Raw genomic sequence first — 12,947 nt, 5'->3', positions numbered from 1 at the left:
ATTCAAGTTTATCTTAATAAAACTACTCTAAGGTTTTTTTTTCCCTTTGCTAAAAGTTGTTTACGCCAAGGCCCATAACTAAGTCTTCTTAAATTTTTCTGATTTCAAATCACTTACATATTATTGATTTCAAATATTATTTTAAAGCTGTCAAGAGACCTTTTAAATTCATAGTTATCCATAACTACCCATTGATTTCATGCATATATTTGGTTTACACAATTTCCCATTATTTATTTATTTTAACCTGTTATGCAAATATATATATATATATATAATTCTATATATAAATGATTTAAGGAAACACTCAACTAAGAATTGAAAAACTCCACCGATTCCTACCACTTATGCGTCCTTAATATACACATATATATATATATATATATCTATATATATATTTCCTTTAAGCCTTTATCCCATCTTTTAATGCTAACAACGGTAAATTTTGTTTTATTTATGTTGCTGAAAGTCTTGTGTACACACACACACACGATTATACACACCTATGACTAGAGGGGAGGAACACCGAAAACAGAGTGAAGGATGATAATATATATATATATATATACAGAGGCATATATATTTATTCATATTTCTATTAGGCATATATATGTACATCGTCTTACGAAGAGGCAGAATCTAAAACAAAAACACATGATACAAGAAAGAGAGCAAGGGAAAAAGACGACTAAATGAAGGAAAGCATTAAGTCCTAACACAATAGTCAATGGTGCCAATCATTCTCATCCCTTTTCTTATTAATGTATATGTGTGTATTCATGAATAGTAGTGGTCAAATGTGAGAAAGGAGAGATAGACAAAAAAGGAAAAAAAAAGTAGGTACACACCTTAACAAATATATGTATGTCTTGGAGATGATAGTGACAAGAAGGCCTACGGTGGACTAAGGAGAAAGGACGAAAAGAATGAGGTAAAGAAAAATTATGAAAAAGGTAATCTAGAAAGAGAAGAGAAACAAGAATGGAAAAGTTTACCTTGAATTTATTTTGATTTATGGAGATGGAATGTTTAGAGTAGAAGAAAAAGTAACGCTTTCTGAAAACCTCAAGTCTACGGTAGTGGAAAAGCTAAAGAAGAAACTGAGTGGCGGCTAAGAGATAAAGAATGAATAGGTAGGAAGTAGGATTATGTTATTATTATTTTTTAATTAATAAATCTTCCTTTAACTAATTAATTAATTAATTGTTTTACCTTATTGATATTATTATTGAAATCTCATTAAACTTAAGCAGATAACCAACTTACATGAAATCTGCCAGAATCAATCAAAAGTTTTTTTTAATATATATAATTATAAATATACATTTTATTAAAATTCATATAACAGATTCAAAATTTGAATTTCAATGTATTTCATATTATTATTATTATTTATTTATTTATTTTTCCTATTTAAATTGCTGTTCAAACTAACATCAAAGATATTAAGATGTTTGATTTATATATATGTGTGTGCGCGCGCACATAAAAACCTTTTATATATATATATATATGTAAAACCGTTTTAACTTTTTTTTATATAATTATTATGATTATATGTATTTTTGACATAACTACACGTAACAAACTTATCTTTTCCAATTTAATTCTTCTTCTTCTTCCTTTTTTTTTTTGAAATACCTTTTAAATAATAAAAGAGAATCTACACTTTCTAATTATTATACGTATATTTGTAATTCATATATATATATATATATATATATTAACTAACTCACTCTAAAACCTAAATAAATTTGGGATGTTACATAATACATAGTAATAATAAGAAGATCAAAATATTATACCTTCGTTAGAGCATTCGTACTGATAACGTGTTATAAATAAAGAAGAAGAACAGAGAAAAAAAGAATATCAATAAGACTATAAGAGAGAGTATTTCTCATTCCATTCAAGGCTGTTGAATACATTATACATTACTTATATTTATAGACACAGCTTTAAATTTTTGATAAAATTTACAAATATAATAATTAAAGATAATTGCAGATAATAGAGATAATGAGAGATACTGAAGATACGGAAGATAAAAAAAAAATTTAAATTTTCTTGTTAAAACCGTCACCGATTTTAATTAAAAACAAAAACAAAAAGTAATTAGCCCCCCGTTTTGCAGCCAAACCGGCGTCATTTTGGGTAGAGGAGGGCAGCGGAGGGAAGCCGCGTCCGAATCACCCGATTGTCTTCCCGACTGCCGAAGTTGTTTTAGCGCCAAATCGCCAAGGCCCTTCGCAAGGTAGCCTCTTATTTACATGGAAGCTCCAACTCTAATCCCTCATTCAGGTATGCCCGATGCCTGAATTAGGATATGGATCTTCTCTTTTTTCTCGCCATTTAGGCCTGCTTCAAACTCCTGAGAAAGCTGAAACCGTGAAATGGGGCATTTAAAGAGAATGGGTTTGCATCGTTTTGGATCATTGCATTTTCACAGATTGAACCCTGCACTTTCGTATTCTCTTTGCAATTCTTCCAGAACCTTTCTCTCTCTGTTCTCTACTGTTGCTTCTTCCCCATCTCCGGCCTCGGCGGAACAAATTTCCATCGTTGATTATCTAAGCACCAACTTCAAATTCTCTAAAGCTCAATCCGTCCGTATCTCAAAACGACTCTCTAAGATTAGGTCTCCTCAGCATCCATGGACGGTGCTTGATTATTTTAAACAGATTGGACTTTCTGAATCGCAGATTCAAACTACGATTAGTCGTCAACCCGAAATATTGTTATCACATGTGGATAAAACCCTGAAGCCAAAAATTGAGTACTTCCAGCTTCTAGGGTTTCAGGGTCTTGAGTTGGGTGAGTTTCTCTCAAAGAATGGACTTCTTCTGATGCGTAGTTTGAATAAAGCTGTGGTGCCCTGTGTGGAATGTCTAAGGAAACTTCTTAATGATGAGAAAGATTTAATTAAGCTGCTTCGAAGACATGCCGAGTGGATAATTCCAAACCAACAGAGGGTTTTGGACAATGCTGCTTTCTTCAAGAGTTGTGGGATCGTTGGGTCTCAACTTTCAGTTTTACTAACACGTCGCCCTCGTCTTTTTGTAACAAGACAGTCCCTGCTTCGAAACTATGTCTCGCGGGCTGTAAACATGGGTTTCTCCATAGACTCGGGAATGTTGGTATATGGCTTCCGGATAATTAGTGATATGAGCATTGTTATGTTTAACAGAAAGGTGGAAATAATTCAGAGCTGTGGGTTTTCCAAAGATGAGGCCATGCAAATGTTTAGAAGAAGTCCAGGGTCACTTGGCATGTCTGAGAAGAGGCTAAAGTTTAAAATTCAGGTGTTCTTGGATAAAATTATGCTGCCTAGGTCACTACTGGTTAATAACCCTGTGATTTTGACGATGAGCATGGAGAAAAGGGTGATTCCTCGCTGGAGGGTACTGCAACTGCTAATGTCAAAAAATTTACTCTAGAAGAATCAACCCTTTCTTGGGGTGCTTAAATTGCGGGAGGAAAAATTCTTGGAGATGTATGTTTCCAAGTTTAGAGATAATGAAGAGGTTTTACTACAGGCTTACAAGGGCCACGTTCTGGAAGATGGGTTTACATGGCAGTAATAAAAATCTTCAAGTTCTGTTTCACACGCTTCTCTGCTAGGGCCTTTGGGCACTATAGAATATATTTGGATTGAGGAGAGTAGAGAGGAAGGTGATTGAAATTAATGCTGACATTTTATTAATTTAGAGCTAATTTTAACAATTTGAACTTTTTATCTGACTTTTTCTGTATGCTGACTATGCTATTCCTCAAACATATGCTGGAGGGAATCATGGACAAGTTGTCAATGAATTTGATGATGTTGAGCTGCGCAGGAAAATATTGTGAAAATGCTTTGTTGTTGAAGCTACAGATTCTGGAAATATTTCCCTCTTTTCAACTGTCTCTCTGAATAAACTTATATATATATATATATATTTATTTATATTTTACCAAATGAATAAAGTGATAATGAAGTTCAATATCCTCAACATGTCTGCATTTAGCATGGACGAATAAAGTGAAGACCAGCTTGAGTGCACTTCCATTTTGTTGTATTTCAGAAGATTATGGTTACGGAGGAACAATAATCTCGTGAAGCTATTTGGCTTGGAATCTTGCGATGGACGGTTACACCAAGCTTATGATAATTGTGAGGAAGGAGCCTCTTCACTTCCTTCCCCTTCCATTTCCATTCACTTCTCATCTCAATCATTAAAATCACAAATTGAGTAGCCCGGGTTTGATATTTTATAAATTGATAGATAAGATATTTTTTGTTGTTGTTTTAAATCATCATGGCTAAAATTTACTAGTTTTAATTTTATTTATTTATTTTTGTAAAAACAATTTAACATTTTATTTGTAATTTTATAAAATATGAAATCTAGAATGTTCCCATTGTAATCTTATCAATGTTTTAAAAAATCGGACCGGAAGTTGAACCGAAAAAGTTAGTGGGACCGTTCAGACTATTTAGTCAGATCGGTAATATAATAATTAAATAAAAAATAATATTATATATACATGTAATGACATATGTCTAAGAAATATAATATTAAAGTGTCAAAAATACCAAAACATGTCAAATTATTAAGATATTAAGTAATTAATTAATGTTATAAAATGCTTGATAAAAAATAAAATTAAATACAAACCTTCTATCAGACAAAAGATAATGTAAAATTTATCAACATTAAATAATGTTTACTGATATTTAATTCTTTTTATAAACTTTGTTTTGACATGACAACACAATACCGTAGTGAAATTTATCTATTTTTGCCTTCTTCCTCACTCAATTTTATAATCACATGAAGAGAGACACGTGGTGAGAGAATGAAACTTGGTCAAAAAGTTGACCCCACTTGCTCTCTTCTCCTGTTTCATTTCAAATGGCCGTCTTCGACTTCGCATTCTTGAAGCCGCCTCGTATGGTTTCTCCATTTTGCTGATATCTAGAGCTTTAAAAGATGGATCTGGGTTTGTGATTAAAGGTAGATCTGATTAGTTATTAGTAGTAAGATCATCTCTATTTTTTCCTCTTTCTTGAATGGGTTTTTCTTACCTTCTCTCAATATTTTTTCCTTCATCTCCTTCTGCAACTTCTCTTATTTTTCCAATTGTTCGATTCTGTTAAACTCGTTCCGGTTTTCAAATCATTGAATCTTATAGTTGAAATGAGAAATGGCAGGAAATGGAGGGAGAGGAAAGTAGAGAGACTCCTCTTTGATAATTTTATACTTAAACATACACACATCTTTCTTTTCATTTCCTGATTGGAACTTCTATAGTTTTTTTTTCATATCTAATCTATAAAATTTCATGTCTTGAAACACTTTATCTAAATTAGCTTGTTTACCAAGAAAATCAGTTGGCCAAGTAGGATTTCCATGATGAGGGGGTAACTTTCAGTCTGATTTGTTTTGAGTTTCATGATTTCTTTTTTTTTTTTTAAATTCATTTTAGTCCTCCGCAAGAAGTCTTTTTTTAATTGTATTTTTCAAATTTATTCTTTTGACATGATTTGAAAAAGCCATTGGTTTTATAGCAATTTGACACTCCTCATCCACAATTGGTAAAACCGGACTCACAGGGGATATCATGGGTGCAGCTCGTTTCAACAAGGAAACATGAAAAATAGGGTGGACCGAGACCCTGGTGGCAACTCCAGTTCATATGCGACCTTGCCGATTTTGTTCAAAATCTTAAAGGGTCCAAAGTACCGTGCAGCCAACTTATGCAGGGATGAATTATTCAACAAATTTCACCTAAAGGGATGTAACTTTAAAAACACCATATCGCCAATAGAAAACTCTCTATCAGAGCGATGCTTATTTGCTTGCTGCACCATTCAGTTTTGAGCATTCAGCAAATGTTGTTTAAGAGTTCGAATAGTAATCTCCCTTGACACATAGACACGATCAACCATGTCATTATTGGAATCTCCTGGCGGATACGAAAGATGAGTAGGCGGCAGAATACCATAAACTGCTTGAAAGGGAGTCATATTGATAGCTGAATAATAGTTAGTGTTATACCATAATTCAGCTAACGACAGCCATTTAACCCACTGCTTCGGATAATCACTAGTCATACACCTCAAATAACATTCCAAATAGTGACTCAATACATCTGCCTGTCCACCAGATTGGGGGTGATAGGCTAAAGAATACTGAAGCTTGACCCTATTGAGTCGAAATAATTCCTTCCAAACTTTGCCACAAAAAATGGAATCTCTATTTGTTACTATAGACTTAGGGAACCCACGCAATTTAACAATGTTATCCATAAAAACTTGGGCCACATCAACTGCAGAAAAAGGATGCTGTAAGGCAACAAAATGTGCTGCTTTGCTGAGGCAGTCGACTACTACTAAAATGGTAGTTTTAAAGTAAGACTTTGGAAGACCTCCAATGAAGTCCATTGAAAGTTCAGTCCAGATGTGATCAGGGATGGGCAATGGCTGAATTAGTCCTGGAGTGGCAATGGTTTCATATTTGAAATGCTGACATGTACTGCAATTTCTCACAAATTCACGAACAACTTTTTCAAGACCCTTCCATAGGAGATAGAAGAAATGCATTTGCATGTAGCTATGGCACTAGAATGGCCCCCAATTGCGTCTCCATGAAAGTGAGATAGTAACTCTGACCACAAGGCACAATCTGCTCCTACTACCAAATAGCCCTTACGTTTCAGTACCCCGTTTGACCATGAAAAAGCAGGATTAGACTGAGGGTCATTTTCTAAATCAGCGATAAGACGCTGAATGTGTTCATCAGTAGCCCATGATTGTTGAACCCAATCGTATAACTCTATCATAGGGGTAGTAATGGCAACAACCAAAGCCTCAAATTGTCATGAAAGAGCATCTGCTACTAGATTGTCCTTGCCTTTGCGATACTTAATATCATAAGTCAGAACCCACAATTTATTAATCCATTTTAGTTGATAAGGGGAAACAGACTTCTGTTGTAATAAATGCTTCGGTGGAAGATGATATGTTCAAATCGTAAAGGGGTGACCAACCAAGTAAGAACGCCAGTGCTTGACAGCGAACACAATGGCCATATGTTCCCGTTCATAAGTAGAGAAGGTGCGATAGCGACCATTAAGACTTTTACTTATAAAAGCAACAGGGTGACCCTTTTGACTCAACACAGCCCTATTCCGAATCCTAAAGCATCAGTCTCAATGATAAACTTCTCATTAAAGTTAGGAAGTGCTAAAACTGGAGAAGTCATAGCAGTCTTTAATGAGTCAAAAGCACGTTGGGCTTCTTTTGTCCGCTGAAACTTAGAATCATGGTGTAGTTACATTGTCAAAGGCTGGCAGGTCAGATTGAAATTCTTCACAAAGCAAAGGTAATATCCGGCAAGTCCAAGGAATCCATGCAAGGCACGCACAGCTGTAGGAGGAGGCCATGACTGAATGGATGCTATCTTTTGAGGATCAACCTCAACACCTTTAGCCGAAATAATATGTCCCAGATAATCTACCTGTGTTGGTCCAAAAACACATTTGCTAGCTTTAGCATAAAGTTGATGTGTATGTAAAATAGAGAGCGTTTGAGTCAAGTGAGTTAAATGGGTAACCCAATCAGGACTATAGACCAAAATGTCATAAAAAAAAAAACAAGAATGAATTTTCACAGATGAGCTTTAAAACCGAATTCATTAGGCTCTGAAAAGTTGACGGGGTATTCATGAGCTCGAAGAGCATCACTATAAATTTGTATAAGCCTTCATGAGTTTTAAACGCCGTCTTGTGAATGCCTAGAGGATGCATTCAAATCTGATGATAGCCAGCTCGTAAGTCAAGTTTTGAAAAATAACAAGCGCCCTACAACTCATTAAGAAGCTCTTTAATGAGAGGAATAGGAAATTTTTTTTTAATAGTCTGGTCATTCAATCGCCTATAGTCAACGCAAAAACTCCAAGTACCATCTTTCTTATGAACCAACACAACTGGTACTGTGAATGGGCTCCAACTTGGACGAATAACTCTAGTTTGAAGCATTTGCTACACTTGTCGTTCAATCTCATTCTTTTGAACTTGGACTTCAGAGAGCCCATCCCAAAAATTTCAATGTGTTGGCCTTGATAATTGAAGGCAATAAAATGCTGGTCCATGTCCAAAATAATGCGACCCAACCTCCTGAGCCACTAGGCTCCCAAAATTAAATCTAAGACACCTAAATCCATCACCAAAAAATCATCCACAAAGGTCCTATCAGCCGTTGACCATGGTAACTCTTGACAAAATCTATTGATCGGAAGCTGATGACCACCTGTGACATTAACACACAGAGCATGACCATCTATGATTGGAGGCTTCAATCGTTTCGCAAGGGCAGCATGAACAACATTCTGTGTACTGCTAGTGTCAATTAATATTACGATTCTCTGTTTCTTAATGTATCCCTCCAATTTCAATGTTGTACACCCTTCACTACCTTCTACTACATTGATGGTAGCTGTCGGTAAGGAATCAGAGTCCAATGTATCAATAGCATAAGCAAAATCATCATCGTCATTATATGGTATAACAAGCATCATTACCTGGGATTCTTTGCATTTGTGAGATGAGGTGTATTTATCGTTACACCAATAACAGAGGCCCTTGCGACGCCTGTCTTCCATATCCTTTTTGGATAATGTCACTGAAGGCTTCTTGACAGGTGCAGAAGACGAAGAAGTGGAAGAAGGAAGGTTTTATGTAGAAGAAGATTTTGCCGCCTGGTAAAATGATGATCAACCCCTAAAATTACTAGAGGGCAATGGAGTCTTAGAAGGCTGATGAGTCTTCGTGAACTGGCAGCAGTATCATACATTGCTTGGAGGGAACGTTCTTGCATATGGGCCATCTGCATCATGCTAGCTAGACTTGTTGGTCAAAAGGCAGCTACGCAAGCTTGGAGATCAGTACACAATCCTCCTAAGAAACAGTTCATCAAAACTTCCTCAGGAATATCCATGTCAATGAGCAGATCATCATGAGGAAATGTCTGAAAAGTCCACACAAACAAATCCTTCCACTTTGAAGAATTACTATTTGGCATTGGTGTTGGCAAAAATTTCTACATCTATGCTTTGTAAACTGGATGGTCTTTGCACATTTTGTAGCCATAACAATGTTGTCCCACTTTCTATGAGAGAAGGTATGTTTAAGTTTCCCATTTCGAAATCCCATCTAGGAGCAGCGAGTGAGCTTCTGTTTGAACGTGCAAGCAAATGATCCATCTTGCATTCACAATTAGGAGTTTAGAAAATGACAAGTTGGTTTAGGAAAAATGGAAGTGTACTTCATGTAAAAACTGGCAACCCGCTACATTTAGGCGACAACTTCATTGCTACCAAACTTGTTAGGCCCTCTTTGATAGGAAATATTGAGAAATTGGGATTCGAAAAATTTTCTTACACTGTTTGGCTCGACAGAGGGGAGGGGAGGAGAGGAGAGGAGAGAGATTTTAATGAAGGGAAGAAATGAGAGTATAGTTAGAAAGGGGAGGGTATGGAGGGGGAAGTGAGGGGGAGGGATTTTAATAAAAAAGAAGAGAGATGAGGAAATTTAGTAATACCATGTTTGGTTTAGAAGACAAGGGGATGAGAGTTAATCAAAAATTCACTATTTTAACCTTATATAATTAAAATGGATTTTCTCACTTTTTTATTCTATCAAAATATAAATGTGTATAATGCAATCCACCAAATTTAATAAAAAATTATTTAACTTGCATAAAAATTTAAATCACAAATTATATACTAGTTTTGTTCAAAATAACAACAATTATAATTTTTTAATTATACCAACCTTCTTAAAAAAAACAAATTAAAAAAATAGATTGAATTTCTCTACCAATATAAATTGCAATTAAAGTAAACATCCGCATTTTCAAAACAAAAGGATCCATGTGAAAAAAGATGCACAGGCAAATATATCATCCACATTAAAAATCAAAAGAATAAGAAAGGAATAAAAATATTTTATTTAGATTAATTTTGAAATATAAAATTTTATCTCTCATCTCTTTTCCAAAACAATCCCACTTTTAGAGGTGAGGCTAGAAGAGAAAAGAAGGGGATGAGAGCCCTTCCCCTCTTTAAAAAATATACCAACTAAACAAGGGGAAAGGGAGTTGTCCTTAAAAAATGTACCAACCAAAATCTCCTCCCCTTCTAAAAATTCCATGCCAAACACGGCGTTAAAGTGTTTGATAGTGGGGATGCTCGCCCCTTGGGACTGGTAATTGCCATGAAGAGTGATTGCGCAAAACCGGGAAAGAGGTGGTATCGGAAATTTAACCCTGAAATTGAAGCTTTCCGAGCCAAATCACCCTTCTTTTACTCCTCCATTGAAGACAAATGTGGAAATATTTATGCTAATTTTCATTGACAGAGATGACAAGGGAGGATAATAAAGATGATGGCGGGCAAACGACTGAAGAGCAGGTGAGAGTGGGAGCAGCTGAAGTTTAAAATAAAATTAATATGAGGAAAAATTGTAATAGGGTTCCATCCAAGAGAATCAAATATAAAAAAATCTCTTGAAATTATCAAATTAATCTCAAGTTTCAAGGGATTTCATTGCAAGAGATTTCAATTTTTTAATTATTAAATTGCCCTTATCTTTTTTTTAATATGTATTGACAACTGGAAAAGAAGCCGTAGTTAATAACTTAAGACATAACAGTTAACAACTATCATAATAGATATTCATAATGCATTTTCTCAACGCATCACAAAAATATAATGCATGAGTTGTCAATACTTATCATGATAGTTGCTAATTATTACCTCTTAAATTCTTAATGATTGCTCTTTCAATTATCAATGCATACTTTAAAAAAATAATTTAGTAATTAAACAAGTAGAATCTCTTGTAATAAAGTTCCTTAGGACTTTTGATTAATTTAATCATTTTGAGGGACTTTTTGGTATTTAATTCTTTTGAATGGGATCTTATTGCAATCTTCCCTTAATACAAGCATTCCCTTCAAATATTAGAATGGTAGAAAGCTTCCTGGTTTGCTTCTCCTCTTAACATTCGCATTGATGACATATGACAATGTGGACTGATTTGCTGGTTAAAATGGTTATCTCAGATTAATATTAAGGATAGTACTAAGCTGAATCTTACTCAAAAGGCACTTTTTCCTTTTAGTGATTCACATCATCTGGGAAGCAAGGACTGCTAAGTCACAGTTCTGCCCGAGAAATCTTTGCCTAGATTTATGTTTTGGAACAGATTTCGTAGGTAGCAACACCCTGTACCAATACAAGAGCAGTTTGGGAAGGAATGTGCAGGAGCTGTGGTTTCAACAGATATTCTGCCTTCAATTTTCTCCCTGTAACACTGGCTGGTTATTATTACGGCATAATGATTTTTGCAGGCCTAGGCGTGGCATGTCATGGAGGAACTTCTTTTGGGCAATATTGTCGAATTCTTCCTATTGTGCCCTCCAAAGGAATTACCATTCCGTTATTATTATTTTATTTTTTTGGGCCTGCCCAAGGAATTACTATTCAAGATGCTCTTTGCAGGATTCTTCTATCCTTGTTGAACGCTCGGGTTCTCTCATGATAGTGCTCAAATCTCAGCAGCATTTTTGACCTTTCAAAGCTCTACCCAAAGAGGATCATGTTGTCAATCAGAATTTTTGTAACTTAGTAGGCGGATTTCATAGTTATTTTGTCTTAGTTGATCGTCTTCTATTTATGTCCTTACAATCTAATGGGATGTTTGGATAGAAACCAAATCATGGTTTTAAAATGTTTTTATAATTTAAGAAATAAATATGTAGAGGAGTTTGTCTCGTTTTGCAAAAAAGTATTTCTTAAAAATACTTTTAAGGGTTGCCAAACATAGGCTTGGTGCTGTTTAAAAAAAAAAAGTCTCACTCCAATTCTCAATCCCATTCTTGTTCCCTAATCCCTCAAAATTCAGTCCTGCCCACCAAACAGGTTTTTAGTTCTTCCTTTATTATTATTTTTTTGGTTGTTAATCTTCCACTTACAATCTCACCCTCATATATCATTTTCTCTTTTAAAGTATTCACAAATTCTTTTAAAAGATGCAAAATAACTGCTTTTTAAAACTTCATGTGTTTCCGCACTTCACTAAAATATAAATTTCAATTACTTACGGACACTTGAATAAAATATAAATTTACAACTACAGTTACTACTTTTATAATAAAACATTAGTGTTTTCACAATACAAATAATACTTTTTTCTTGACTACATACTTTTATGCCATTAATTAATGTTCAACACATTTACCTATTCCTTTAGATTGTAAACCAAATACGTGCCATACTATGCACACTGAAATAACTCATTCGTTCCCTACCCATTTCCACATACCATAAATGGGAAACTGGAACCATAGCAGGAGGAGATTCATGAGCAATGACATTGCTTTCCACCTTGTGAAGATGGAGGAATGGCAGAGTGCATGATAAGTGAAGTTGGCACGCATTGGCTTACTCTTTCTTTTGTCTATTTCTGCTTTCATTAGTCAAGGTTATTTTTGTCAATTAACCTTAAACCTTAATTTCATGTGAAAATGACAAAAAATGCTTGTTGAATTTTAAAATAACAAATAAGTGATGTTGTCTATTCTTGTAATGTTTTGGCATATATAAATATATCAAAATTACCTATCTGTTATTTTAAAATTAAATTCAACAGGTACTTTTTAGTAATTTCTTATAATTTAATTTCATTTTGGGTCCCAAATACTTGAGTGAACTACTGAAATTCCTTGACCCTGATTTTTTCTGACCAGCCTTTGACCCTGATTGAAGATAATGTTGGTTTTGTGGTCCTTTAATGAAATTCTGCTTACTTTATCAAAATATTTAAATTTGATCTTTCATATTTTACATTTAATTTTTACATTTTATCTTTTTTCCCCCTCTTTTTTTTTTTGGGAGAATTCT

At 34.5% G+C, this 12,947-nt stretch overlaps 1 protein-coding gene across 1 annotated transcript; it reads left to right on the top strand.

Annotated features, from left to right (window-relative positions):
* The first annotated feature begins 2,393 nt into the window (after positions 1 to 2,393).
* LOC114725068 (transcription termination factor MTERF4, chloroplastic-like) lies at positions 2,394 to 3,437 on the top strand. The gene has a single exon (XM_028911522.1). The coding sequence runs from the start codon at positions 2,394 to 2,396 to the stop codon at positions 3,435 to 3,437; it is 1,044 nt and encodes a 347-aa protein (XP_028767355.1).
* Positions 3,438 to 12,947: the final 9,510 nt, after the last annotated feature.

The sequence above is a fragment of the Neltuma alba genome, unplaced genomic scaffold (assembly GCF_004799145.2).
Source record: "Neltuma alba isolate B1F8T4 unplaced genomic scaffold, ASM479914v2 tig00012221_pilon, whole genome shotgun sequence".
NCBI lineage: Eukaryota > Viridiplantae > Streptophyta > Magnoliopsida > Fabales > Fabaceae > Neltuma > Neltuma alba.
This window is presented reverse-complemented; position numbering and strand designations above follow the sequence as displayed.